The sequence below is a fragment of the Pseudochaenichthys georgianus genome, chromosome 24 (genome assembly GCF_902827115.2).
Source record: "Pseudochaenichthys georgianus chromosome 24, fPseGeo1.2, whole genome shotgun sequence".
In the NCBI taxonomy this organism is placed as follows: domain Eukaryota; kingdom Metazoa; phylum Chordata; class Actinopteri; order Perciformes; family Channichthyidae; genus Pseudochaenichthys; species Pseudochaenichthys georgianus.
The window spans coordinates 15,912,816-15,939,705 of NC_047526.1; the positions used below are offsets into that span (position 1 = coordinate 15,912,816).

The window sequence follows — 26,890 nt, forward strand, 5'->3', positions numbered from 1 at the left end:
TACTCTGTTTTATTGTAGCCTTTTGCCAAAATGCAAGAAATGGTCTATATTGATATGCTTCATCAACTCCTTTTCAGATTAAGTTCAAGATAGAATTAGAGCCGTTAAATATACAAAATGAATATGATATAATTATAATAAAAAATATTTAGAGATCAGCTGTTCATAAAGAAATGGATAGATGCAAATTAAGTGATTTAGAACGGTGTAAAGTTGTCTGCAATAACAGTCTATAAGATGTGTTTTTCTACATCTCTTAAGACATGATATACAATAATGTGTTGTCTGAAATGTGTCAGCGATGTCCACAATATGGTGAAGGAACAGGAAGTGGAGAGAGAGAGGGACAGAGCACGCTCCACTAAACTCTTCGACCCCAAATTCAACTTCAATGAGCCTCCTCCCAAGGTACTGTCAAAGTCAGCCACATTTTCAAATGATTAAAATGTAATGTTTTGAATTAGTGCGTGTTTTAATACCTCTCCTAAATAATTGCTGTAGCCTTCAAGGATGAAACCAGGGCGGTTCGGGAACATGCTCAGTATCGGTCTGCACATTCAGGTACAGTAACCTCTCACCTGTTTAACCCAAGATCACAGGCTTTACTTCAAAAAAGTATCCATGTGTTAATGTGTGTGTGCATGTGTGTGTGTCTGTGCAGCTGAACGAGGCGTTATGTGCCAGCTCCCCTGACCTGGCCAGCCCGTGTGAATACCAGACCCCCGTCGACTCCATGAGCACTCTCACGCTGCCGGGCAGGTCCCCTCGCCGCCGCAGCATGGCGGTGAGAAACCCAGCGCATTGTCTAACATTTCTAAAACGTATCTGAGTTTGTGTCTATTTTCTTACATTCGAAGTTTAGTTTTAGTTTATTTGTTTATAGTGTCGTAGACAGCCCCCATTGATCAACTGTCACAAAAAACAGTGAATGGGGCGGCTTTTGCAAACATTGCTCATTTCCAGCTGTCCCTGGCCAGTTGATTATGGACATCCTTACAATCACAATACATCAACAGCATTTGTTATAAAAAAGGATGAAAGATAAGTAGATACAGGCGAAAGGATAAAAGAGAACAATACAATGCAAACAACACACGTTACTACATACATGTCACATATAGCACATCACAATCACATAACAGGAACATCCATGATCACAACGTGTAACACACACGCCACATCCAACACAGACTCGTGTGTGCAGGTGTAGTACTCAGTTGTGTTAAACAGCTAAAGTTAAAAATGAATGCATAAGAGACCCAAAAAAAGGCTGTTTAATATCCATAATTCTTCTGTTATATTCCCCTTATTTGTAGGAGGGCGAGTTTTTCCGAGTGGAGCCGAACAGCAGGGAGGACGCGGCGCGCCTCTGGCAGAGGGAGCGGCAGGACATGCAGCACACTCTCCGCCGGCAGAAGGAGCAGATGATGGAGGATAAGAAGTGGCTGGAAAAGGAGGAGAAACTCCTGGTGGGAAACAGAGCATCATTCTCTTTTGTCAACCCCCTCTCTGTGTCTCAGTGTCCCCCAACTCAATTCACTCTGGCCCTGGAGGCTACGTGGAACGAGGCATCATTAAACAAAATCGACCCACTCGTTCACTCTCAACGCCACACTAGCTTTAAATTGAATGTCCCTCTGATAACAGTTCCAAAGCGGGGGTCCATGACCTTATTCTATCAAATGAACCTGCCTGTTCTTTTACAGGACCCCATGGGACCAGAGGACACTGCGGGCCCAGCGGTAGGTCTCCCCCCTTCAAACTGTGATTTCAGTCGCTTTTCTTTCTAAATATACTATTTTTTTCCCATTTGAAGAGTGTAAAAAAATATATAGGTTGTTCAAAGCTACACTACTTTTAACAGCGTATGTAAACTACATGATATTTCCAATGCAGCTATAATGAGTTAGAAAACTTTTTTCAGGTACTTCTCTAGTAAAGTAAGCTATATTGTTCAAATTGGAAATAAAACCAATAAAGGTGCAATGATGACAATTTGTGATCACTGAAAAGGAAAAACAAAACAAACACTTTTTAAACTCCAAAATACAAAACATGAACACAAATGTCAATCTTGTTTTTCTCCTCCAGTGATCAAATTGACATATAGAAATGTGCAATACAACCTTCATTCTTGTCAGATGAAAACACAAGATACTTAATTCATACATTGCTTTTTTATGGTATGAATATTAAAGAAGCATTATAGGAAATAGGAACAACTATATCCCAGGGAAACAAGTGATATATAAGCATATTGTTTTATTTTCTTGTCCTCATGAAATTAATCTCTTTCTATTCTTTTTAGTCCCCTGAAGCTGACACTGAGCACGGTAAGTGCTCAAAGGAAATGTATAAATTCCCATTTTATATTCACGTAGTCGTTCTGAGGGTTCATTTCTTTCTAAACCCTCCTGTTCTCGCTTTCTCACATTGTTCATCTTTCTGCACTACAGCCCCTCCAGAGAAGCCCCCTCGGCTCACAGCACAGGTAGTTATATTAATTCATCTTTGGGATTATAATATCTTTTAGCATTCTGAAAAAGATCATTTAAATACATTAGCTTGAATTTTTAGATACTATATATAATAAAATTAATCATCTTAAGAAAGTAAAATTGCCCTTCAATTGAAAGGGGATTGATGCCAAGTAATGAGTTCTTTAATGATGAAAACACATTATTCCCTCAGGCTGCGCCCACAGCTGAGCTGGACCGCTCTGATGACAAAGTGTACCTCTACGTCATGGACCTGGTCAAAGTGGTCGTCCAACTCAAGAATGACATCATTGACGCTCCGCCGGAGAAATATATCACTATTGTTAAGGTACACCAAAGAAAATAATCACATTTTCATTTAGATTTTATGTTTTCTTTCTGCTTTAGAGGCAAGGTGTATGAATGGTGATGGAAACAAATCTCTTGAGTCATACAGCTAATCCATTCTCTGCATTGATTTCCGCCCACAGTCTGTCGGGATGGCTCTACGAGATCTGATCCGCAGTGTGGATGACATTCTGCCCACCTTACACGAGTCTGTGAGGATTGAGGTACACATAATGTCTGTCTTTCTACACTTCCTTTATTGATTTTTCTTCCTGCCGTTTGTCCCTTAAAACTAAAAGTGACAAAACTCTTCTTCAAACACAAAGAGATGAAGAGCAAATGACCATTTCAAGTTACGTTAAAAAAAGTACATTTGTTATGAGCTGCAGTTTCTTCACAGCCATATTTATCAAACAGAATTCAATGCATGTGTTGCTCACTTGAAAAAGCAGCTGTGTATATACACATGGGGTCAACTAAATGTAAAAAAAGGACCATATATGTGCTGTATATGCAAAATGTATGGACACAATTACAATAACGGTTGTTAATATAATGCAGTTGAGTTAAATCATTACACATCTGTTGCATTTGTGTTATTATTTGTTTTGGTTACATAATATTGTATAGGTGTGTTAATAGATGTTTTTCACCTTAGAATTATCGCAATGTAGTGGTGGCTGTGGCTCACAGAGGGAAATGGGAATTCAACCGTCATTGACTTTATTATTTACACCTGTTCCCTTCTGCCACATGTAAAAATGTCTTCCAAGAAAAAGGCCAACAGTTTGTTTCCCCCCCACAGATAGGGGGTACCCAGAAGCTGCTGAACAACGACATGGCGGAGCTGATCAGCAAAATGCGACTGGCCCAGCAGAACTCCATCACCTCTTTGAAGGACGAGTGTAAGAAACAGCTGCTCACTGCAGCACACACTCTGGCTATGGACAGCAAGAACATGTTGGATGCTGTGGACCAGGCCAGAGTCAGGGCCAACCTAGCCAAGCCAGTGGCCCCCTAGTGGACGGTTTACACATCAAGCTAATGATTCACATTCCAGTCAGAATTAACATTTGCACACAGTTGAGCATTTTCGATGTCATCAAACTGCTTTTATTCAGGCTGTGGCAGGACGTCATCATACCTATATGTGTTGCTTTGTTTTAATATATGGTACAGCTCAGAGGATAAGGACAACTTGGAAAAAAGTGTGCGTACTTCTGTATGCCAACATTACTGATGGTCCATTGGCATCATATTTAGGATGCCACCATTTCACACTTCTTTTTTATGTAAACTTTTCTTAATGATTTAATTATCTGCTCAGATATTGAAAAACCTTGTAAATATAAAATGTGCCTTATGATGAGTACTATTGGTTTTATAGCAGAGAAAATAAAAGTGAAATGTAAAGTTGACAACCAAACAGTCGGCCATTCAAATGTTCAAAAGTGTTTTATATACAGTATGAATCCCAAGTTTAACTGTGATGCATTTTATTAAAATTATGAGATGAAGACTACAATGGCATGAATATGGATTGTCTGTCAGGAACTCTAATATTTCACTATCATTATAAAATATCAAGTGATGTAAAAATTAATATCAAGATGTGTACCTCTGTAAATGTCTACTCGTTGAATCTAGATTTAGGAAGGCCAGCTGTAGGAATCATAACCTGACACTGCTGTTAAGTTCATTTTCACATCACTCAATAAATGCTATAAAGACGGCTTTTTAAAGGTTTCATGAGCTTATGTATTTCATTGTATGATAATAACAAAAATGACAGTATGGCAGAAAGAAAACCTGTGTAAAAAAGGGAAATGCTTTCCAAACCAGCACAAATCACAGGTTAGTGTGTCCAGTATATTCTGGATTTCAAGTACAGCATGCCAATGACGGTCAAAACCTGTTTCCACATTTATCTCATCCAACATTTGAATGACATTGACAACATGGAGGACCATGGAATATGGTTCATTAATATTACCCAGAAGAGGAATCCTATCAGCAACAGGTCACACCTGTAGACCTCTAATTACTGAATTAAGTCATTCTGATAGAATCATACTAAACTAAAGCTGCTGACTTGTAATTCAAAGTCATTTCTTGTTGATAATTGATAAAGTCATCACACGACTTTACTAGTAAATAAAAAATAGCTGTAGTTTACATTTCAACGTTTGTGATTGAGGGAAATTGTGGCATTACTTTGCTTGAAAGACATACATCTCATTTTAAAAACTGTTAAAACAATAATTAACATTGATCTGTGTCTCAATCTATATTGTGTTAACAATTGAAACATGAACATGAAAAATGTTTAAACAGTGTCATTCCACAAACAACGGTTACGCCTTACCCAACATTGATGCTGGTGCCATCCCATTTACTAGCAAGTTACACCTAACTTACATGCTGAAAGATACATTGTACTAAACATTGGCACATTAGCATACAGCCATTGGTATGCTAACATACCAAATCTCAGGTTGTGCTAACCATGAGCACATTACCAATTGCCAACTCTGGGCCTGTTAACATGCTAATGTTAGCATTACCCCCTAAACGCACCAGGAGCGTCTGCGCCGCGCTGCGGCTGCGCCACGCTGCGACCTCCTCCTGCGACCTACACCAGGCACGTTTCAAAACGTTGCGGAAGCGGAGCGTCGTGTGTGCAGCCTCGCAGTTGTTGTTGATTTTGGAATATTTCCTGGACATTTGTACTTCTACAAGTAGTAGGCTACGTAGTTAAATGGTTTATGTTTGTGTCTGTTTAAATCGGGTTTATTGTTGTTATTTCCTATTTTGTTGTGTTGTAGACTACAGACACAGTTAATAATAATTGTAATATTCCAGTTATAAACGACATGAATCAAAGATGTGTTGCTGTATTTTGGTGGTAAAAAAATATGCATTCATCATCATAATTATTGTATTGACAGTGCCTGTAAACCGGAGGAGAACGCTGGCATGTATTCTCTTACTTGAAAGACGGTGGTGGGGGGGAGGAGAAGGAGCCGGTTTTGGGTGCACCCCCTCAACCAGCAAAGCAGACAACAAGGTGATTTTCATCACTTCCTGCCTGCGCCGCGCTGCGTCGCGTCAAAAATAGGATTCATCCTATATTTTAGAAATTCCTTGCGGCGAGGAGCTTCTGGGACGCTTCGAGCGTCTGGTGGAATAGCACCCATTGACTAGAGTGGCCGCGATCTTTGCGAACGCCGCGGCGCGGCCGTAACGCAGCGCAGACGCTCCTGGTGCGTTTAGGGGGTTAGGGTCAAACTCAACCTAAGTAGCCTACCATTACACCTGAGGCAAAGTGCAGCTTAGAGGGATAAAAGTTGAGCTAAGTGACGGGCTGAGTCTGAGATGTCCGCTGTACAGAAGATGCTACCTTTCGGTTTTTCCCCACTTTTGCTTTGGTGGTGCATAAAGAGCTTTATAGCCTCATGAGGCCTTTAACGCAGTATATTACACAAACGTGAAGTAGAGTTCAGCTACATTTTGAATGTCAAATTCACTAACTAGTGGCGGTTATGGGTTTTTCACACATTCTCCCATGAGCAGCTAGATCATGCCAGCTAGCCAAGGGGGTAGGAAGAGGCCGATGGTCCCAAGCAGGCACACAATAATGAACATCCACAGGAAGATGCGGTCAATCACCATGGCGACATACTTCCAATCCTCTTTCACCTGTGTAGAATAAAAGCAAAAAGAGACAGAGAGAAAACAAGAAATAAAAAAAACTTAGTAACACTTCGGTTATTATTATGATGTCTTAAATTTGTCTTTGTTTTTGACAAAAGGCTGATTTTCATCTTGAGCCTCTCAGCGTATTGCAGGCGTTAGTCATGGGGGTGTTGATGAACTTCACTATGAAATAAATCTTTAACAGGACTTCATATTCACTTGGCTGGAGAATGGAAATTTGTATTAGTGCTATAAAAATAGGCAGAAAATACATTATTGTTAGGATTTTTATAACAAACTATACAAACAATGTGGCGTTTAAGTGCCATTCTGATAATAGTTGATGTAGCATTTGGCTGATACTCACGCTGAAGTCAGCATCCTCGGCCCTCAGGTGGTCTGCGATGTAGTGCACCCCTTCCAGAGCACGTATAACACTTGGTGAGAGCAGGAAAGTTGAGTCTGATACTGTGTTATCTCCTTTAATGGCCCTCTGAATGGTATTGAGTCTCTGTCTGTTTGCCCCCGTCGCCCCCTCCGGCTGGTTCTGGCTGTTCTGTTGGTTTTTCTGTTGGGTCGGGGGAGTGGACCCCGGAGGTCTGGGCGAAGGAGGGCGAAAGGAGAAATATGACGTCAGGGTCCCCAGCTCTAAGTCCTCATAAGAGCTTCTCTCGGGGTCCTCTGAGGATGTCCCGTCTCTTAGCCAGTTGGCCGAGGTGCTGAGGCAGTTGCCATGTTTGAACCCGGCCAATCGGGCCTGCCTCCGGTCGGCCGCCGCCTCCTGCTGCAGCAGCAACAGCCTGCGACGGCGGACATCTGGCGCGGGCCGCCGCATGAAAAGCCAGCACGGGATCATGTCCAGGAACACGGAGTGGACCCAGCGGGGCATCTTGTGAGTGCTGGGAGAGCGATGGTGCACGTTGAGCACGAACACAGTGATGACGATGGAGAGGGTGACGAAAATCATAGTGAAGAGGAGGTACTCTCCGATCAGCGGGATGACGAGGGAGGTGGAGGGGATGATCTCGGTGATGAGGAGGAGGAAAACAGTGAGGGACAGCAGCACGGAGATGCACAGGGTGATCTTCTCCCCGCAGTCTGAGGGCAGATAGAACACCAGAACAGTGAGGCAGGAGATGAGCAGGCAGGGGATGATGAGGTTGATGGTGTAAAACAGGGGCAGCCTCCGAATGATGAAGAAGTAGGTGATGTCTGGGTAGATCTCGTGGCAGCAGTCGTATTTCTTGGTGTTGTACGTCCCCACTGCGTTGATGATGGCCCATTCGCCGCTCTCCCAGTAGTTGTTCAGGTCCACTGCTTCCGTTTTCTCCAGGTCAATCTTGGCCTTGTCGTACGTCCACGAGCCAAATTTCATTTTGCAGTTCTGTTGGTCGAAGGGGAAGAAGGTGACGTCGATGCTGCAGGAGCTTTTGTAGATGGCAGGAGGCACCCAGCGGACTTTACCGTTGTGGAATAGGTGAGCTTTGGTCATGTGGGTCACAGCAAACTCGCCATCAGCGCTGGAAAGGTAGTCATAAACCATAACAGTTTGAATATCTCAGATCAGAGGCTAAAAAAGCAAATCAACAATCTGATCCTACCACACCCTGTGCTGAGAAATTATTTTATCTTAATTTAGAAAAATAGTATTCCCACTAATAATCTTCTCCAGTAATCTCCCCTTCACTCATCACTTTAATGGTGATAATAGCTCCTGCTGAAAACCTAATGATGAGCCGTTATCATTTCATCGGCTTCCCACCTTTTTTAATTTCACTTACAGGTTGTGATTAGACTGGCTTAATGGAGCAGAACCCAATCATCAACTCACTGGGTTTAATCTCCGAGAGGTGGATTTAGGAGATTTATTTAACAATAGATTCTCACTGAGGCAATTCACATTTCAAGGCTGTCTTCATTTTGAAATAAATAAGAGTCAACATATATTAGCAGAGATTCACAATGTATAAATATATAATTCATAGAAAACAGCTTACAATTTGAGACAGGAAGAGCTGTTCATGGTAGGTGTAGAAATGTTACGAGCAGTACAATTTATTTGTTGTATCACTAGATGGCACCATTCTCATACCATACGCCATCCAGCAAAGAGGCATCAATTCACTGGATGAGTGTGGCTGTTACTCTTCTTTTAAATGTTTCTACATCTCTGTTACAAGCATCCACATTCAATGAACAGTTTTAGTATAAATTGTTAAAGAATTGTCTAGACCTGATCACAAATGAATTATAATGCTTATTTTAAGTTGAGCCGAAAATATATGTCATTAATAGGTTAAAGGTGGGGTAGGTAAGTTTGAGAAACCGGCTCGAGATACACTTTTTGTTATATTCCATGGAATTCTCTTAACATCCCGATAGCAATGAATATCTTAAGTGCTTTGACAAAAAATCCATACAAAAATGTCATCTGTGGAAGCCGTGGCGCTGTAAAAAGCACGGCCCGGCTAAAGTCACTGGATGGCCTACCTGCCTGTCAGCCTTCCATCTGTGCACAAACTTATCTCGTGCCCTCATTGGTCATGTGCGCGTTCGTGTGTGTTGGAGGAGGGGCTCTGTAAGGAAGTGGCAGATTTGTTCCGGCTGTGCATTTTCAAATTCTAGCGCACTCGAGCTGGTTTCTCCAAAATTACCTACCCCACCTTTAACTGATCCACAGAACGTTGATTAGTAACTATTTAAATAATCAATTTATAATTAAAAAAATTGATTTATAAAATGGATTTAAGCTTCTCAGATGTAAATATGTATGGTTTTATCTCATCCTTTATGACTTTAGGGTTTAGACTGTTTAACACTTTAATATGTCATCCTAAACTCTTGGAGATTTTGATTGTTAACCTTTTTTTTTTTTTTTTTTTTAAATGTTAGACCAATGGATTAATCCGTCTATCAAGAGAATTGTCTCTTGCCACACTTACTTGTTGTAGAGGACGATGTCTGGCACCCATATGAGCTCTGACGGCACTCTGATGGACGTCACATTGTCGTAATCGGACGGTTTCCAGCGAAGTTTGTAGTCATTCCACTCCTGAGACATACAAACATGAAGGGTATGATCCTTTATTGTCCTATAAGCAAATGAACGCCTCATAATCTTTGTCAAATGAGCACTGTAGATGTAGGTTTGTATATTCATAGTGTTTGACATGACGAGATACAGTTGAAGAAAAAGGAATCTTATTAATAAAGCAACACTGACACATTTTTCTGACCTGTTTAAGCCACACGTTGGTTGTCATCATTTGGTTCTTCTCATCCTAGAGGACAGACGGGGAGAGAGAGAGAGAGAGAGAGAGAGAGAGAGAGAGAGAGAGAGAGAGAGAGAGAGAGAGAGAGAGACAGAGAGACAGAGAGACAGAGAAGGCTGTTAACTCAGGCCAGAGGAATATATGAGAGAAATTCTTGGAGTTTTGTCAAAGCAAGACCCAAATATAGCTTGTAGCAACTTTACTTCAATAAGGTGATGGATGTGAAGAGTTCTGTGACAGGGCAGAGGGTGGTGCATAATCTAGTTTTCCTAAATTAGTTTTTGCTACTGTATTAAAAAATGCCAAAACATACTAGGGGTCGACCGATATTCCACATTTGACCGATTATCTGTATCGGCCTTTTTTTTAAATCAAATTGCCGATAAAACTTTGGCTCTGATGCGGCCGTTTCTCTGGCTGCAGTCACCACTCTGTGTACACGAGCAATGTCCCGCCCACAGCGCTATCTGATAGGCTATTACTGCCAGAGAGGCGGGACCTTCTCAGATTACAGGCAGGTGCAAAAGAACGCAGACACGGACTGAAGCAAACAGCAGTGCTGAGCGGCAGAGCCATACACGCCGCCGTGTGTAGGAGTGCGAGTGGAGCCTTGCAGTTTTTCAGGTTGATATGTGAAGCTCTTTAGCTAGCCAACATGTATCTAGCAAATATTAGAAGTGAGGCTACTAGACTAACGTTAGGTCTACTGTAATAGCCTCACTTTTAATAGTTTGCAAAACATTAGCTAGCACTAGTGTTTTGCAGTTGCTGTTTTATGCTAGATAGACAGATATAATAAATTAAGCATTATTGTTAGTTAAGCATGTCAGCCTGCTGCCCCACTTCTTGTCTCTCTCTCTAACTCATTGCTGATGACTGCACTAAAGAAAAGGGCACAGAGGAAACCAGTTGTAAGATGTTTAAAAGTTAATTAAACATAATATAGGCTATGCTTAAATGCATTTCAAAGAAGTTGTGTTGAGTTGTGTTGGAGTTTGTGTTATTCTACATTTTGACACCAAGATTTTTTTTACTGCAAATGTATATCGGTTCCAAATATCGGTTATCGGTCTCCTTGATTACTAATAATCGGTATCGGCCTTGGCCTTGAAAAAGCCATATCGGTCGATCCCTACTATTGCAAAACACACATTGGGTGTAAAAACTGTCAGGGAAAAGATGGTTAAAAGTGGCAGTGTCATAATAGCGAGAACAAATGCCAGGAGATTGGCCGGTGTGTGCTACCACGGGAATATTAAAAAAGGAGCCCTTTGGATCCAGTGACGCATCATGAGACTTTTCTTTGTGATTCATAATTAATAACCTGAAATTACTAAGGCACACGCTTTGCAAAAATCTTTAATAAATGGTCTTAGTAACTCTGTGTTTCAGCTCCAACTTCAGTTGAGTAAGTGAGCACCCCATACGAAAGGATACATAATGCTTTAATTTTCTACCTTATTCTTTTTTATATTATCGTCTTAGATTTCAAATGTTATTGATTCTTTATGATGGACTTGCTTACCTTCCAGATATTGATCCCTTGTTATAAATTGACCCTATTACTAACACACCCACTTTATTGACCTGTGTCATTTACCCCGTGCTTCTCTTATTTCCTGTGAGCGGTCACCTGTCTTCACACGCCCTGAAGAAACAGTCCATTTATCAAAATACAAAATAAATTTTTTTTGGTTGAGACTTATTGATTGAAAAGTAAAAGTAAATATTTTCTCGTTCTTGTAGCCTCATTAAAGTGCCATACGTTTGGCTAGTATCAGTTAATCATACCAATGAAAGCTCCATGGGAACATTTTGCTCCAAAATGTCTTAACTAAGTGTAACCTGGGAACGTTTAGCTTTTTGTTAAAAATAAATACAAGTTGTGTGTACAAATCCACATCTTTAGGTAAACAAATTTTTTAAAGAGAGACAGACAGATATTAAACCCCATTGTGAAGTATTTGGTTTACATTAAAAGCAGCCACTTCCACGTCACCAAAAAAGGAAACGTTTAAGCCTCCCCTCTATTAATGTCTTAAGGTTTTATATGAAATGGACGATTGACAACTCACCACATCTATGAGCTGTGCGATGGACAGTCCGAACTTGACGATGACCACGTCAGAGATGTTGGGCACGGGTCTCGACCACTTGTTGTACCCGGCGAACAGCGTCTTGAAGAGCTCATCCTCAGCGTGCGAGTGGGTCTTCTCAAAACAAAGAACTACAAAAACATGATATATTTTAAATGAAAAATCACTTCTCTTTTTTAAGCAATAGACATTCATAGGGAAGCCACTGTACAAATACATTGAAGAGTACATTTCACTCCTATCTTTGTTTTAATTGAAGTATGCATGTAATATATCTGTTAAATATTTCATGAAACTTCTCATGGAACTGCAGTATTTCGTTTTTTAACATTTAAATAATCTAATATGAATATGACTAAAGTAGCCTATTGCAAATATCCTTTGACATCAAGGTCATTTGGACAGTTTTAACTTTGTTGAGTTGCTGACATTTGATGGTCTGATAACAGCTCTGTGAAGAGTGGGTTTGTGGAAGTTGCACACTATATCGGGATCATATCCTTGTTCTCTCATCCGTGTCTCCTCTAATCCTCACTTAACAAACGGCAGTAAATCCGGCTGGCATGATAGTGTGGCTTTTGGGAGTGAAGGTTAGTGTTGTGCTTCAGCGCTAAACATCTAAGACCTTTCTTGGTAAAGTCTTATCGACCTTTCCACATCTTAGCAAATCTTTTGATCTGATGATGTGAGCTCCCCAAGTGGGTCTGATGAAACCTCTAGGGGTGAGCAGGTGGAGACGGGAAGTATTTCGCCTTGCATCGACACCATTTCATCTCTCTTTATCTGTCAAATGGTATTATAATGTATGTGTTTTCTCACAATAGGGGGCGGCTTAATCAAATTGATTTTGAATGATCAGTCCAGACAGATTTGCCTACGAGTTCAGCCTGACTCAGCTCACTGTATTGTTTTTCTGCAGCGTGAATAGCATGGATATGGACAGGAATCCCACTCCTTGGGGATTACCGCCTTCACCTTCATCAATGTAGTCAGAGTCAATTACACACATCATTGCTTGCTTGTGTTTAGTAGAGGTGAGCTAATTTCTCACGAGTGAAGGGTGTTTATTGCAGAGCTGTCTGTCACTCTGTGTTACAGCTGATGCATGAAACAATTAACTCGCACTTTTCACTTACAAGCAGAGTGTGACTCCGGTGTGTTAACATGTAGGAATAATATATCCTGACCTAACCCATATATGATATTTAATCGCATTAAAAAAACAGGACGATAGTATAGCACTACTGTTCATGTTTTCATGTACGAACTAAGACAATTACTGAACACTTAAATGTGTTTTTTTAAAGAATTGTGAGGTAAGATATGTCCTAAGTGGGATACCTTATATGTAACTAAACCAAGTGATGGCTCCACTGTGTATAAACTACCTAAAACATATAATTGGCCTTACTGTATTGCCATTTTGTGTCACCATTACATTGACTCATGGTAACACTGATAACTGCAATAACTCAGATGTATCCATCCAGCTTTAGTATAGATTATGTGTACACCTGCATCAGTCATTCATTCTCCTGTAGACAAATGATGTTTTTTTGCAATGGCTTGGAATGTATTCAATCTTAAATGTACAGAAAGAGAACATATCTCATAAACAAATATCTCACGGCAGCTCCTCTCTAGAGATTAATGTAAGGAAATGTTGAAAGAAAGCACAACACCAAAGCATAACCTCAAGAATCAATATTTAAAAAAATCAATAGAGTCGGCAGTGGGTTTACAAGGCATCAACACCCACTCCCTCTGGGTCTCTGTTAGACTGTGGAAGGTAGTATTGCAGCCTAATGAAGTGTGCTTCCATCAAAGACCCTAAAACCACACCTTAGACCCTCTGGCAGCAGTCGTGGTAGCTCACCCGAGGCCACATCATTACCTGGACTATGGGTGAGTTGCACATTGACAAGTACTCATAACCAATAACTGCAGGATAGTGCAGTTGAAGATCACCAGGTGCTTTGCTTATGCTAACCTGGAGGGATGCATGGAAATCTGCTGATGATTTATTACCTATGCTTTGGCCTGAGGGTCTTCGACAGAAGGCCTGGGCAAATATGCAAATTCAGTCTATGTAACACTGCTGTCTTAGCATGGGCTGTGGATATCATGTGAAGTGACACTTTTGGCAAGGCATAATTGTTTTAGCAATATCATGTAAAACAATAAAAAACAGAAAGGAGGCGTCAGAGTTAATTTGCCCATGGTGCAATTGGGCTTATCTCGTGCAATCATGAACTAATTTGATTCTGGCAAACAAGCATACACCAGAGACTTCTTATCTGCTCTTTTGACAGCCAGGGCAGTGCACGTTCATCTGGCTGTGCATCTGGGATGGACCAGATGTGAGGCTTAACAAAAAAGGAAAATGCTCCTGGGGGCCATAGATCAAAGCCTCCTGCCAGCGGAGTCTTGAAATGAGATGACACCTCCAACATCCTGCACACTGGGATCTGCATGCTGGACCGGTGCCAGGCCCCTTGGCGAGGTTTATGAAACACTGACCAGTTCAGATGACGGAGTCAGCAGCTTCTCAAGCCAGGGGCGCTCTCGTGAAATTGGGCTGTCAAATATTTAAGAGTAAAAAGTTCACTAAAATAACTAAATGTGACCGTTATCTGTGAGGTGACATAATGAGATGTATACCGGCATGAGATCAAGAAAAAGCACACCTGATACTGTAGCATTTTGAAATGGAGGGAGGAGTTTTTCTAATACAATTCATTTTGAAACCCTCTCTCACGTCACAGAAAAACTCCTATAACCTGCTCCAAATTGTGACTACGAATATGCATCTTGATAATTTTCTTTTGTTAACCCTTCATCATTTACATCCACTTAAACTACTAAGGAGGAACTTTTTTTTCCACATTTAAAGGATTTTCAAATTGTTTTTGAACTGTAAGGATACAAACTTATTTCTATTTGTTCATTACCAAAGATAAGTGCTGCGGAAGTGAAACATGGAAGGCTGCCTAAATCTAAAAGTGGTGGGGAAACGAGTCTGGCAGAATTCATTTCTAAATGTCACATAAATTAAAGGATAGTCGCACGAGCTGAGGAAGGTAACGTGTTACTACTGTAATTTACAGTAAGCAAACTGTTCTCACAGTGTAATTTACAACATTTGAGAAATGCATTGGGAAATTAATTGAACACGCGCAGGTGTATAGATTGAAATGTACATTTACGTGCTGCTACTTTCACGCCGGTAGAAGCTTATTATTATTTCAAAGTTTAGCTCTATAATGAAATTAAATGTTTTGTAGCACTCAAGACTGTAAAAGAGTTAGCGTAATTTAAGTAAAATATCGACTTTAACGTAACATTTGGCTTTTCCATGCCGTTTCGACAAAGGTACTTAGGCTACTTCACTTTATGGAAGCCCCGGATAAAGTATTCCGTTTTAAAAAGTGCTTACCTGACTCACAAAACAGTAAGGAACAGAGAAAAGCCGTCCACACAGAGAACAGGTGGTTGTGTCCCATTTTGTTCTCTGCTGGTAAGAAGTCCAACTTCACTGGAGAGCATGGAAGTGAGTCCGTCCGCTGTCAAAACGTTAGCTTGAAATCGTGAATTGTGAGCTAAATCTGTCATCTTCGCAGCCGGGAGGCATGTCAGGACAACTTCACCACTACTGTTAGTGTGGGTGGGGAGTGACAATCAAGATACTCTGACTGAAAAACGTCACTGTCTTTCACATTAAGCTCTGCATCGATGAGTGTCACTATCCACACGTTAGCCCTGCCTCAGAGAGAGTGACATGTTGTTTCAGCGATCCAACAGCCTGTCCGCGCGCGAGGTCCTCGAGCCAACCGGTGCTGAAGCAAGGAGCGACACTAGCTTACCTCTGGTGTAATTGTAGATTTCAATTCCAGTTCATAATACTGCCTCAATTCTAAGTATAAAATATCCCGTTTTTATTCCGATATAACATCCACACACATATCCTGTGCCCTAATCTAAGACTTCGATATCCATTTTAGTTTTAGTATCGCAATTTCCATCATAAGTGGCCACAGAGGTTTATAAGCTTCGCAAAATCCACCCGGAGGAGACAGGACACACCTGATTACTGAGCGTCTTTCATCTGGTAGCTATAACAGTCCCTCCTACACACACACACACACACACACACACACACACACACACACACACACACACACACACACACACACACACACACACACACACACACACACACACACACACACACACACACACACACACACACACACACACACACACACACACACACACACACACACACACACACACACACACACGCGACAGGATTCCCTTGAATTTGGCATGTATAGGAAATAACTGACCAATAACTCAAATCTGCTCCAAGTTAGTAATTGTTTATTTATTTTATAAAATGTGTAAATGAGTGGCATGTGCAACTAAAACGTCCATGGGATATTTCTGTAGGAGACAGCTAGAGGGCACACTAGGTGAATGAATATGCCAAGTGAAGTCCCCCCTAATTATTAATATGAGTAGAAGAGGTGAACGCATGGCAGCAATACAAAAAACAAGACTGATACATTGCTTGTTGATCTTTACTGGTATACCTTTGTCATACATTTCACACATTCACATTACACCTTTGTATGATTTAAAACATGATTAGGGTTAAAGACAGTATAGCACAATGTAGCTGGATACACAACAAAAGTGTGTTTCTCACATTGTAACATCTTAATCCAGTTAAGAGACCTACAAATAATGTCCTCCTGATGTAAAATCTCAAAAACAGTCCTTTAAACAATGTACAGATTCAGAGGTGCTTTGTTTAAAGAGTTCATCATGTTTTTGAAGGTGTGTTTCCTGCTTAATTCTTCCTTTTCACAGTAAGGAATTGTCTAATTGTTGATAAAACAGCTCGTCCGTCATATTTGTGCATAGTTTCTCAAGAACCCAAAACAATACTTAATAACGATGCAGTTCTAGTTGCACTTTATCCTTTTTTTTTATTGCAAAACAAAATGTCTATTGGAACACACTAGTCCTCCTAAACGTATCCTGGCCTCCATCCTCGCCCTGGAACCAGATGGCCGACCCATAGTTTGTTTCTGGAAAAGACTAACAGAGCCATTATGTTTGGTCTCCGATGGCCAATCTAATTTGAGCTATAAACACTCAACTTGGCTAAAACCTGCACCGCATACTGTTTCTACAATTTGACCTCATGAATAAAGCCTGGATGGAAAATAATATGTTATGGGTTGCGGGGTTTTAACTCGAGTGAAAGGGAAACTTGTTTTTATCACCCAACAATCCTTCTCTGCTCTCCTCCACCCTTGAACTTTCCCGTCATCTTTTAACCATGTTGATTCCTACCGTTGAGGGCTGATCTTGACGCATTGTTGCATCTCTGTAAAGCAGATATATTTTGATTCAATAAAATATAGAAATCTGGAACGTTTTCATCATTATTTTGGGTCTCACAAAGGATACCAAAACCTCTTCACCATGTTGAAGGATGACATGGGGGCAGAAAGTCTCTTAAAACGTTCTTAGCGACGAATTCTGCCAATGTCTTTCAGCTGCTTGGTGAACGAAGCATGCAGGGCCTGCGATGAGATCTCCAGCTGCTTGGCGATGTCCACTGCAGCGCGGTGCATGTCTTCAAAAGCCGAGGACTCTTTTCTGATTCTGCTCCGGAAAGACAAACAATCCAAGTCACCAGGAGTGAAAGGAAGAGGAAGAAATGGGACAGATGTGGAGAGAAATGGTAAAGAGTAAAAGAGTGGCTCAGGACATCAAATACACTGTAAGGCCAGGACATTACACTGCATTGCATTTAGCTGATGCTTTTATCCAAAGCAACCAGGAGCCTATCCAAAGCGACAATATGTAAAGGACAGAGTTGCTATTGAAGCTGTTTGTGTAATGGAAGATTCTTTAGGAGAGGAGATATATCGTATGAAATATAATGCAAAGCACAACAGAGACGACAAGAGGGTTATTTTGCATTTAAAAATTGTCAATTTAGAGGTGCCCCATACTGTGTCTAATATCTGTAGTGACGTGAATGCTCTTTAGTATTAAAGTAGTAAACAGAAACCTATACGCCAATCTAGACTGCAAGCTGAGACCCAACGCAGGAGCCTTGCATCATGATAATAATAATAATATTGCTCATCTCCTGTGATTGACGTGTGCATTATGAAAGACGAGAAGAAACAGCAGTCCTCACCGCAGTCGCCTATCCCCGGATAAAAGACGAAAGATTGCCTTTCTCTGCCATAATTGAATACAGGTCTTTGCTCACAATTTTTCCAATTTCTGTTAACAGCATGGGGTTGTTTACCTCTTGAGTAAGCCATAACAACTGGGCTTTTGTAAGGCGCTCTCTTTACATTTAAACCTTGACCTTTTGGGAAGCCCAGCACATCAACTTCTTAACTTTTTGAAAAACACATTTATCGCACTCACTTCTGCAGCCCAGCATTCAACACTTCCCCCTCCAGCTGCTTTGCCATATCGTCTTCCGCTTTCTCCACCGCCTCGTGGCAACTCTTGTGGTCCCCTTGGATGCCGATGACATTTTCCTTAATCACATCTTCATAGCTCTGATCCCCCAGCTCTGCCCCCACAAACTGCACCAGGTTCTCCACCACGGCCTTGTTTCCATGTTGGATGGCCTGCAGGTAGGCCAGCGCCTCCTTCTGGGCCTTCAGCCTCCGAGCCGCAGCGGCGCTAGTGCTGAAGTGGACCGAGCATTTGTCCGGTTGGGGCTCATAATGCATTGTGGGGGAGGGTGGTGGTGGTGAGGAAGTTGCTGATGTGATCCAGTCTTCATTGTTTCTCATCTTCACAGGCTCATCACCAACTGCCTGAGACGTGTCATTGGTGGCCATTAACGCCGGGAAGATGTCAAAGCCTGAACCCCAATCTCCACTTTGGCAGAGAGTCGGGGTTGCCATGGACACCCAGGCCAAGATGAAGGGCATCCAACAACGCCACATTGTGACCTGCGAAGAGTAGATGACGTTAGTGACTGTCCATAACTTGATCAACAGGTGAAGAGACAGAAGGTTTTGGGAAATATACTTAATTGACTTCCTGCAATTGCTTCCACTCTGACATCTTAACAGTAAATTATAAACAGCCAGTTAGCTTAGCTTAACATGATAACTGGAAACAACTGACATATGGCTGTAGATTTATGTCTAAAGGGAAATGAGAGTGATGTAAAATGCATATTTAATGGGCCTTGTTCAGCCCAGATAATGTAGAAGTTAGAGTTTTAGTATGATTCCCTTTCACATGCTAGTCTGCAATCTATTCTATACATGTGGTGAATGAGTTCCTTCACTTAATATCTCAATATATCAATTTACCAGATAAGACACGATGCTTAGATAAATACATTTAAAATCATGTTTTTAAGGCATCTTCCAAAGAATCCATATGTCTGCATAACTTTGACGCACTGAGGGAATATTAAGTGTGGACCCTCATTTGGCCACTATGTCCGTTTTGAATCCAAACCTCTTCCCTCTGCTCAGTAATCAAGGATCAACATTTAATTTGACACAATTGAGCTGTGAATGCAAAGAACCACAGGCTGATTATTATGGACATTAGCACATCTTTAAAGTGTAATCTGCTTTTCTATTTAACATTCTGCATCTTCATGTTGAAAAACGCTTTCATTAAATCATGCAAATATTATGGATATTTAATAAAGTGCACTTTTGGCTTTAAAGGCGAATGCGTAATGGGACTTAACTCTGACCTTTAATAACTATAGGTTACTTACGTAACCCCAATCCTCAGAGTAACATGAAGTGAGATGTCTCACTATGGGATGCGCCTCATCGCGGAGCAAACAGAAGCATCAATCTCATTACGCCAATCCTGATTGGCTGGTGATCTTGACGTCAGCGTCAGGGAATTCACCCCCTATAAGTAGCTTGCGCCACGACGCATGTGTCATTCAAAATAAGCACCTCTTCTCGCTTCACCATAGCAAGGAGAACCGTCTGGTGAGACATCTCACTTCATGTTACTCGGAGGACTGGGGTTACGTAAGTAACCTATAGTTCTCATTCATAACACTCCGTTCGATGTCTCACTATGGGAAATTGTAGTTCCCGTATTGCCAGACGAGCTTATCTCGAAAATCACCAAACCAACCAGAACTTTAACAGGTAGAGCTCTGACTCAACCAGGTGCCCAGCACTGCTTGAGTCACACTGGGAGTAGAACGTCCAGACTGTTAAAAGGCGGACAAAAGTGAGCGGCGAGGACCAGCTCGCCGCTTGCACCAATGTCTTGGATGGGAGACATCCTGGACAGAGCCCAGGATGCAGCCAGACCCTGAGTCGAAAGAGCTCGCGGACCGGAGGGTGCCTGCAAACTCTGACTCGTATGGGCCCCAAAGCAATTGCTTCCACAAACCAGTGGGAGAGCCGTTGCTTAGTAACAGGCTTGCCCTTATAAGGGTTAGCCCAGGACACAAGGGGTTTGGTCATTATGACGAAGCACCCTTGATCTGTCCCTGTACGTGCGTAAAGCACGGGCTGGACACGGCAAATCCGGCCGCTGTTCCCCGGAGGAATACAGTGGCGGGGAGGATGCCTTAATGTCAAATGTGGTACCTGAACCAACCGCCTTAAGATAAAGGCAGGGTTGGGCTTCAACCACACTCTGTTTTCCCTGGGGCGAACTGAGTGCATGAAGACTGTACAGATAGCGCATGAGTGCCACTGGCTCGCTTGGCAGCTGCCAGGGTCAGCTTCATGTCACACTGTATTCAGATTGTACCACTCACGGGCCAAGCCCATAGAGCCAAGCGCTCTGGGTGTGGGTGAAAGATCGCCTCCCCCCCCGCTTGGGACAGTATGTCCCTGCATAGTGGGAGCTGCCATGGCTGCCCGCACAGCAGCTGATATATCTCCGCTAGCCAGTACATAGCTGGCCAGTGCGGAGCTATCAGAATAAGTATGTGGCGTTGCTCTCTCACTCTGGCCAGAGTTGGGGGTATCAGAGCCAGGGGTGGGAACGCGTACAGAAGGCCCGGGGGCCAATCGTGCGCGAGTGCATCCACGCCTAACGGTGCATTTAGATCGCACATCGAAAAGTACAGCTGACACTGAGCATTGTCTTTCGATGCGAACAGATCCACCGCGGCTCTGCCGTAACGCACCCACAGCTGGCTCACAATCCTTGGATGTAGAGTCCAGTCTGCATAAAGTGGTGCACCTCTGGACAGTAGATCTGCCCCGAGTGCCATTACGCATGTCACAGTAACCATCACTTATTTAGGTTTTAGTTTTAGGGCGGCCACCCAGCGCTGAAACTCCCTCATGTGTAAGCGTCCCAGTCGTACGACCAGGATGGCTGACGCCATGAGCCCCAGCAATCGCAGGCATGATCTGAAGAGAACATGTTTGCGCAGCTGGTAAAGAGCGAGACAAGCTCTGAAAGCTTTCACTCTTTCCGCTGACAAGCGAGCTGAAAAGGGCACCGAGTTCAGGCGTAAACCCAGGAAGAGTATAGTCTGCGCGGGGCACAACATGCCCTCCACTCTGTGTTTATTATGAAACCCAGGTTGAGCAGGCCCTTACGAGGACATTTGCCTGCGTAACAGCCTCATGCTCCGACTGTGCGAGAAGCAGCCAGTCGTCCAGGTAGGTCGCCAGGCGAATACCCTGTTGTCTTAACGGGGCTATCGCGGCTTCCGTACATCGTACAAACACCCTTGGACTGAGAGACAGACCGAAGGGGAGTACTCTGTATTCGTAACAGATCCCCTGAAATGCGAATCTCAGATATTTCCTGTGTGGGTAATATACTGGGATGTGAAAATACGCATCTTTCAGGTCAACTGATGTAAACCAGTCGTTTTGTCGCACGAGCCGCAGCAGAGATGTGTGAGTGAGCATTCTGAACTTATATCTTTTTAGATATTTGTTCAGAGCCCTCAAATCAAGTATTGGCCGAATTCCATGGGATGTCGAGTCTGGCTGCAGCGCGTTTACACACGGCCTGCAGGTCCATGCTCAGACAGGGCGAAGCTGGTGTGCTATCGCCCGGGAGAGCAGCCCTCGCTCCAGGCTTTTCAGTCTGAGCCGATGACATGAAGGTGTCCTCTTCCTGTTCATCCGACTCGGACAGGAGGAACGCCAAGGCGTCCTCTTCGTCCTCATCGTAGTCCAGCTCGAGGACATCCTCCGCGGGTGAGACCATGGTGAGGTCTAACCGGGAGCCCCAGCTCGGTAAAGCGTGGGGTCCCGTTCCCGCGTGTCTTGCAGGCCGGGATTCCGGTTCTGTAGCCATCGCAGATAATGAGCCCCAGACCGACACGGAGAGGGGTTCACTCTCTGCGGCGGACGCCCCCGTGTCTTGACTGCCGGCCGGCGGGTCAGTGGACATGGGGGGGTCCTGCTCCGACAGGCTAGCTTGACGTGCTAGCCGTCGGCGGAGGCTCTTCAAGGTGAAGCGGACACAATGTCCGCACGAGCCGGGGTTGTCGATAGCGCCTCGGGCTTGTTCCAGCCCGAGGCAGGACGAGCAGACCTGGTGTGTGTCTGTGCCCGAGATCTTCAACCCGCAGCCGCAGAGTCGAGCCACCGAGTCCTTGACTCCTCTGGTGTGAGGGAGAGAGGCGTCCATCTTGTTCGCCTCGTGGCGTGGAGAGGGCCCGCTCTCAACAGGTAAGATGGGAGAAAAAAGATGTTACCACAATGTCCTTAATCCGGAGAAAAGGACGGTGTGGGTTTTTTATTCCCGGAGAATACTGACTGGTGTGACAGTATGCTCTTTTAATCCTTTCTTCCTCCGTGGAGAAGAGAAAAGAAAAAACTTCCTCGCTACCGTGGTGTCGATAGTGAGGGAGCGAGCTAGCAACAGGTGTGTTGCTAGCTTAAAAAAATCAGACCTACCTTACTTTCCGGGGAAGAGAAGGGCGAGGTCGATTTTTAATACTAACTGGCGTTAGTATTACCGTCTTCCTGCGAAGCAGAAGGAGTAGCCGGCGAGCGCCCGTCGACCGAAATGGGTATTTGGGTTCAGTCTGTGGACCGTTAAGCTTGTCCGGCTACTATAGAGATGTGCTCTGAAGCGAGAAGAGGTGTTTGAATGACGCATGCGTCGTGGCGCAAGCTACTTATAGGGGGTGAATTCCCTGACACTGACGTCAAGATCACCAGCCAATCAGGATTGGCGTAATGAGATTGATGCTTCTGTTTGCTCCGCGATGAGGCGCATCCCATAGTGAGACATCGAACGGAGTGTTATGAATGAGAACTTCCTTCATTGTTTGCTTTCCCAGCCGTCACTGCACCTTACAGTAATATAGAAATAGCTTCTAATTCATCTTTAATATTGAAGTGACTACAAAAATGTGACACTCTGAATGTCACACTGCATATTATAGTGTTTATCATTTTATACTAATGTATAGTTTATGAGCTTACAATTCCTTTTTCTTGATTTTTAAATAATATATCACTGACACTTTATATAAAGTTGTCTGAATGTCATATATATTTAGTCAATAAAACAGGCTTCTTTAATGATTTAGTCATATTGAAAAAAATGGATATAAGAAGGACTTGGCAGTGGTATTGAAATGTCAACATTTACATCTTCTGTAATGTTTAATATCACAATTTAATATTCCGTTTATAGGGTTTTAATTATTATATCAATGACTTACTTGGCTAGAAATCAACATGACATCTCTAATGGTGCTTTTAAGGAGAAAATACACGTTTTTCCTGGAAAATGTCTTGCCTTTTTCATATTTTTCCAACACCAGTGCTGTAAAGATGTTGTGAGCTGCCTGTTATGTTTCCATTAGACATGGTCTCATACTCTGTGGTTGGGCCCTGGCTTAGCTATAGCATGCGTTGTGTTAAGCTAGTCCTGTAAAAGCTGAAATAGCCCCTTTGCAGGAGTGTTGTTTTTGGAAACTAGTGGCTGTCTGGGGTTCTTTCATAACATCTTTTCACCTTGTAAATCTTTAAGAGTACACTGAGGACGCTGCTTTTGCACAATTTCTCACATCATATGTGACTTAGTCATGAATGGGGTTTGTTTTTCTCACAGTTTGTGCCCCTGCTCTCTGCATGTGTTACAGTCACACAGCAACAGTGTCACGTTATCATTTTTCAGACTGCCATTCATTTTTCTCTCCTGGGCATCTGGAAATACATTTAAAAACATGAGCCAGGACTGTGAGATGGAGGACTTGCAGAACTCTTTCTGCTGCCAGAGCACCTTTCGGTTTGAGCTGCTGTTTACTATTACAGCAGCTATTTCAACCTCTCATCACTGGAGTACAAATGTGCGCTGGTTTCACCCTTTGCTATGTTTGTTGAGTTACGCTGAATTAAAGCCCAGTCATGCTTGCTAAAACGGACACAGTCAAATCTATTTATTTTAAGATGAGTTGTGGTGTGGCCCAAACCCATAACTTGTTAGACGCTTTTATCCAAAGCGACTTACCTACTCAATACTGTGGACAATCCCAGAGGAGCACTTTGGGGTGAAGTGTCTTGCCCAGGGACACAACGACATGCTGACTGAAGTGGGCTTTGAACCTGATCCGAACACCAATGCACAACCCACTACACCACATGCCTCCATAAAACAACCAACTGTTGGCTGCTCTCCTCCCCTCCCCTCGCTCTGTTTCTGATCACTTTAAATGGGGACCTCCCATTTGTTACAGCAGCTGTACTAAGAGTAAAACGGAAACCTTCATAGTATCCGGACTGCAAGAAGAGACACAGTCCAGGAGCTGTGCCTCAATTGTCAATCATTACTTTTAAAATAGAATTGATGTCACTAACTACATTGCCAGAGTCATGATGAGTGAATGAGGTTTGTTATTGGGACAGTTAAAAGAAACGTCCGACCCACTACTGTACAGTTTGTGAATGTTATGCAACCTTTAAAAAATACATTTGATGTTAAACCAACTTTGAAATTAATTATCAAGATTCACAGTTATATGTGATTTTTATTATGAAGCTTTTCATAAGGTGAGTGCATAAACCACTCGAATGCTGAATGGCGTCTCAGTCTTCTCATTAGATGTCCAAAGCTTTTATTACTCCCAAGTTTTACTGCACTTGTTTGGGTGTGTGTAAATCAAAACCTCATGGCAGAGAGTGACAACACTCTCAGCCCAATGACAGCCAAATATAATTCATCCTAAAATACAACTTGTATTCTCTTTGTGGTCCTTTACTATCCCAGCAGTAAAAGGCACCAGTCAAAGGACATTTAGTGACATTAACTCAGTCTCTGATAACTAGAAACACACATGCTCCTCTCTGTGTCACACGTTGGCAGCAGCAGTGGCCTTTGTCTCTAGAAAGTGACAGCACAGTTTCCACGCTGGCGTCTTCTGGTTCAGTTGAAGCAGTGTTTGTGTTAGACTCTCCGAGGCCCCTAATGACCTTCTTTGGCTTCGCTGAGAAGGATCTGTCATTGTGAAGTGGCTTTTTTATAGGCTGACTTTTCTTTTGGCTTAAAATAGCAGGAGTTCGCCTGCAGAGTGGAAGAAGTTCACCGCTAACAGCTGAAACACCAAAGAGACATTTCAGCTCTTGTTTTTCATCTTTAGAGCACTTTTATTTAATGGTTCTTGAGAGAGCAGCAGTCCAGTGATTATTGATTGATTGACTAGGTTTAATTCATATTCATTCTTCCAATCTTGCTGTCAAGTGGACCTCAACTTTTTCATATTACTTTGACTGTGGCATTTATCTACACTTCGGCAAGCGTAGGCTGCACAATGACAATAAAATAAGAAAAAGAATCAGGATTATTATCCCACTTTGACAGAATGAATTAATCTGGACTAAAACTAACAATTACTTTCTTCATTAATCGATTTATTGTTTAATCCAGGGCTTCTCACCCTAAATTAACCACTATAATACCCTAAAGCTCAAGTTGACGTCTTGAAAAACTTTTTTTGTATGATCAACTATCCAAAACTAAACGCTATTCAATGTATCTAAAATATATCGAAGCACATTTAGGAATTTGTCCCAAAAATGTGTAAAGTAATTTGATTATCATAAAAGTTACCATATTCTTTTTGTACTAAATAGTGCAGCTTTAAAATGAAAAGGATGAAATGATGAATCAAGTCTTTTGCAGAGTTGCGTGGCTGTGATATATTTACAGAGGAAAGCTCTTGGTGCTCCTTGAATCTGAGACTCCTCCCTGGCAGCTTCCTGACTGGAGCAGAGCTAATCTGAGTGTTTTGTGATGTCGCTGCGGCTCAACCCTGTAGCCCCTCTTGTCAAGTCTGAACAGGTGTGTCTCACAGGTGTCACAACACTCAACCACCTCACTGTTGTTATGACAACATGCTCTTTGGCAACATGACAGTACACCATACAGAGGCCACACAGGTTCAGTGATGACACACAGCTCAATAATAGGTTATTGTGTCTTTTGGAAATACTTGGCAGCATAATAATGTGAGAGATACACACCATACACACCATATACAAATATATGGATATTAACATATACCGTTCATTAGTACCCTACAGAAAAAGGTAATTCGCCTTATTTTATATTTAACTCTAAAGCAACTATCCACATCAATTACAGTATTCTATAACCAAACAACCATTTCAAGGCATGTTTCTCTTCTTTTACCATCAGAATGTCAGGTAAGAAATCCCCAGCTTCCCGTTACACTCTCAAACTAAGTTTATATAAATCCATAAAACAAACTTACCAAACTCCAGTACATTTCTCACAGCTAAATTCTCCACTTTCTCATGAAAGTGAAACGATTGAAACGGCTCAGGACTACCATTCACAGGCACAGAGCACAAAATACTCACTTGGTTTCCTTCTTCATGTCAGGGGGAAAAATGCAGACACACGCACACACAATTAGGATTTGGCTGTGGAGTGTGGCTGCTCTGTGCCCCTCTCTGCTGCTGGGAGGGGGAGCTAGGGGAGGGGGATGCTGGTAAAAGGCGGAAAGTGA

At 42.5% G+C, this 26,890-nt stretch overlaps 3 protein-coding genes across 11 annotated transcripts in view; 1 reads left to right on the forward strand and 2 right to left on the reverse strand.

Annotated features, from left to right (window-relative positions):
* The window catches only part of ptk2bb (protein tyrosine kinase 2 beta, b), a 28,419-nt gene extending 23,848 nt beyond the window's left edge, over window positions 1-4,571 (forward strand). For 4 of the 6 annotated variants that reach the window (XM_034076151.1, XM_034076154.1, XM_034076153.1 and 1 more), the window contains exons 22-30: window positions 300-408; window positions 502-561; window positions 662-784; window positions 1,317-1,742; window positions 2,309-2,333; window positions 2,457-2,491; window positions 2,692-2,826; window positions 2,969-3,049; window positions 3,631-4,571. In XM_034076151.1, coding sequence (XP_033932042.1) covers window positions 300-408; window positions 502-561; window positions 662-784; window positions 1,317-1,742; window positions 2,309-2,333; window positions 2,457-2,491; window positions 2,692-2,826; window positions 2,969-3,049; window positions 3,631-3,846 — 1,210 coding nt within the window. In that variant the 3' untranslated portion in view covers window positions 3,847-4,571. The remainder of the gene's footprint in view (window positions 1-299; window positions 409-501; window positions 562-661; window positions 785-1,316; window positions 1,743-2,308; window positions 2,334-2,456; window positions 2,492-2,691; window positions 2,827-2,968; window positions 3,050-3,630) is intronic. The other 2 variants (XM_034076155.1, XM_034076156.2) reach the window with 1 other exon arrangement.
* Window positions 4,572-4,660: 89 nt separating this feature from the next.
* Window positions 4,661-15,961, reverse strand: chrna2b (cholinergic receptor, nicotinic, alpha 2b (neuronal)). Of its 2 annotated transcripts, none has more exons than XM_034075376.2 (6): window positions 15,335-15,961; window positions 11,869-12,020; window positions 9,758-9,802; window positions 9,464-9,573; window positions 6,889-8,041; window positions 4,661-6,524 (listed from the first exon to the last, which is right to left on the reverse strand). In XM_034075376.2, exons 1-6 carry the CDS (start codon window positions 15,390-15,392, stop codon window positions 6,399-6,401), a joined length of 1,644 nt encoding a protein of 547 aa, XP_033931267.1. In that variant the 5' UTR covers window positions 15,393-15,961; the 3' UTR covers window positions 4,661-6,398. The 2 variants fall into 2 exon arrangements, with proteins under 2 accessions (XP_033931267.1, XP_033931266.1); XM_034075375.2 differs by having other exon boundaries at window positions 15,326-15,961.
* A 332-nt stretch (window positions 15,962-16,293) lies between these two features.
* On the reverse strand, window positions 16,294-26,818 carry LOC117440131 (uncharacterized). 3 transcript variants are annotated; one of them, XM_034076396.2, is made up of 3 exons: window positions 26,742-26,818; window positions 18,349-18,887; window positions 16,294-17,565 (listed from the first exon to the last, which is right to left on the reverse strand). In XM_034076396.2, the coding sequence occupies exons 2-3, from the start codon at window positions 18,879-18,881 to the stop codon at window positions 17,427-17,429; spliced, it is 672 nt and encodes a 223-aa protein (XP_033932287.1). In that variant the 5' UTR covers window positions 18,882-18,887; window positions 26,742-26,818; the 3' UTR covers window positions 16,294-17,426. The 3 variants fall into 3 exon arrangements, with proteins under 3 accessions (XP_033932287.1, XP_033932286.1, XP_071058062.1); XM_034076395.2 differs by lacking the exon at window positions 26,742-26,818 and adding an exon at window positions 26,633-26,716; XM_071201961.1 differs by lacking the exon at window positions 26,742-26,818 and adding an exon at window positions 24,373-24,430.
* Between the last annotated feature and the right edge of the window lie 72 nt (window positions 26,819-26,890).

Bases quoted from the DNA above. Each gene is read 5' to 3' on its own strand.
- LOC117440131 (XM_034076395.2), bottom strand. The intron at 17,566-18,348 runs GTGAGTGCGATA...TTTCCGGAGCAG, and splicing joins TTGAATGCTGGGCTGCAGAA to AATCAGAAAAGAGTCCTCGG.
- chrna2b (XM_034075375.2), bottom strand. From the start codon at position 15,392: ATGGGACACAACCACCTGTTCTCTGTGTGGACGGCTTTTCTCTGTTCC. The intron at 12,021-15,325 runs GTAAGCACTTTT...ATGTTTTTGTAG, and splicing joins CTTACTGTTTTGTGAGTCAG to TTCTTTGTTTTGAGAAGACC. The intron at 9,803-11,868 runs GTGAGTTGTCAA...TCTGTCCTCTAG, and splicing joins TCGCACAGCTCATAGATGTG to GATGAGAAGAACCAAATGAT.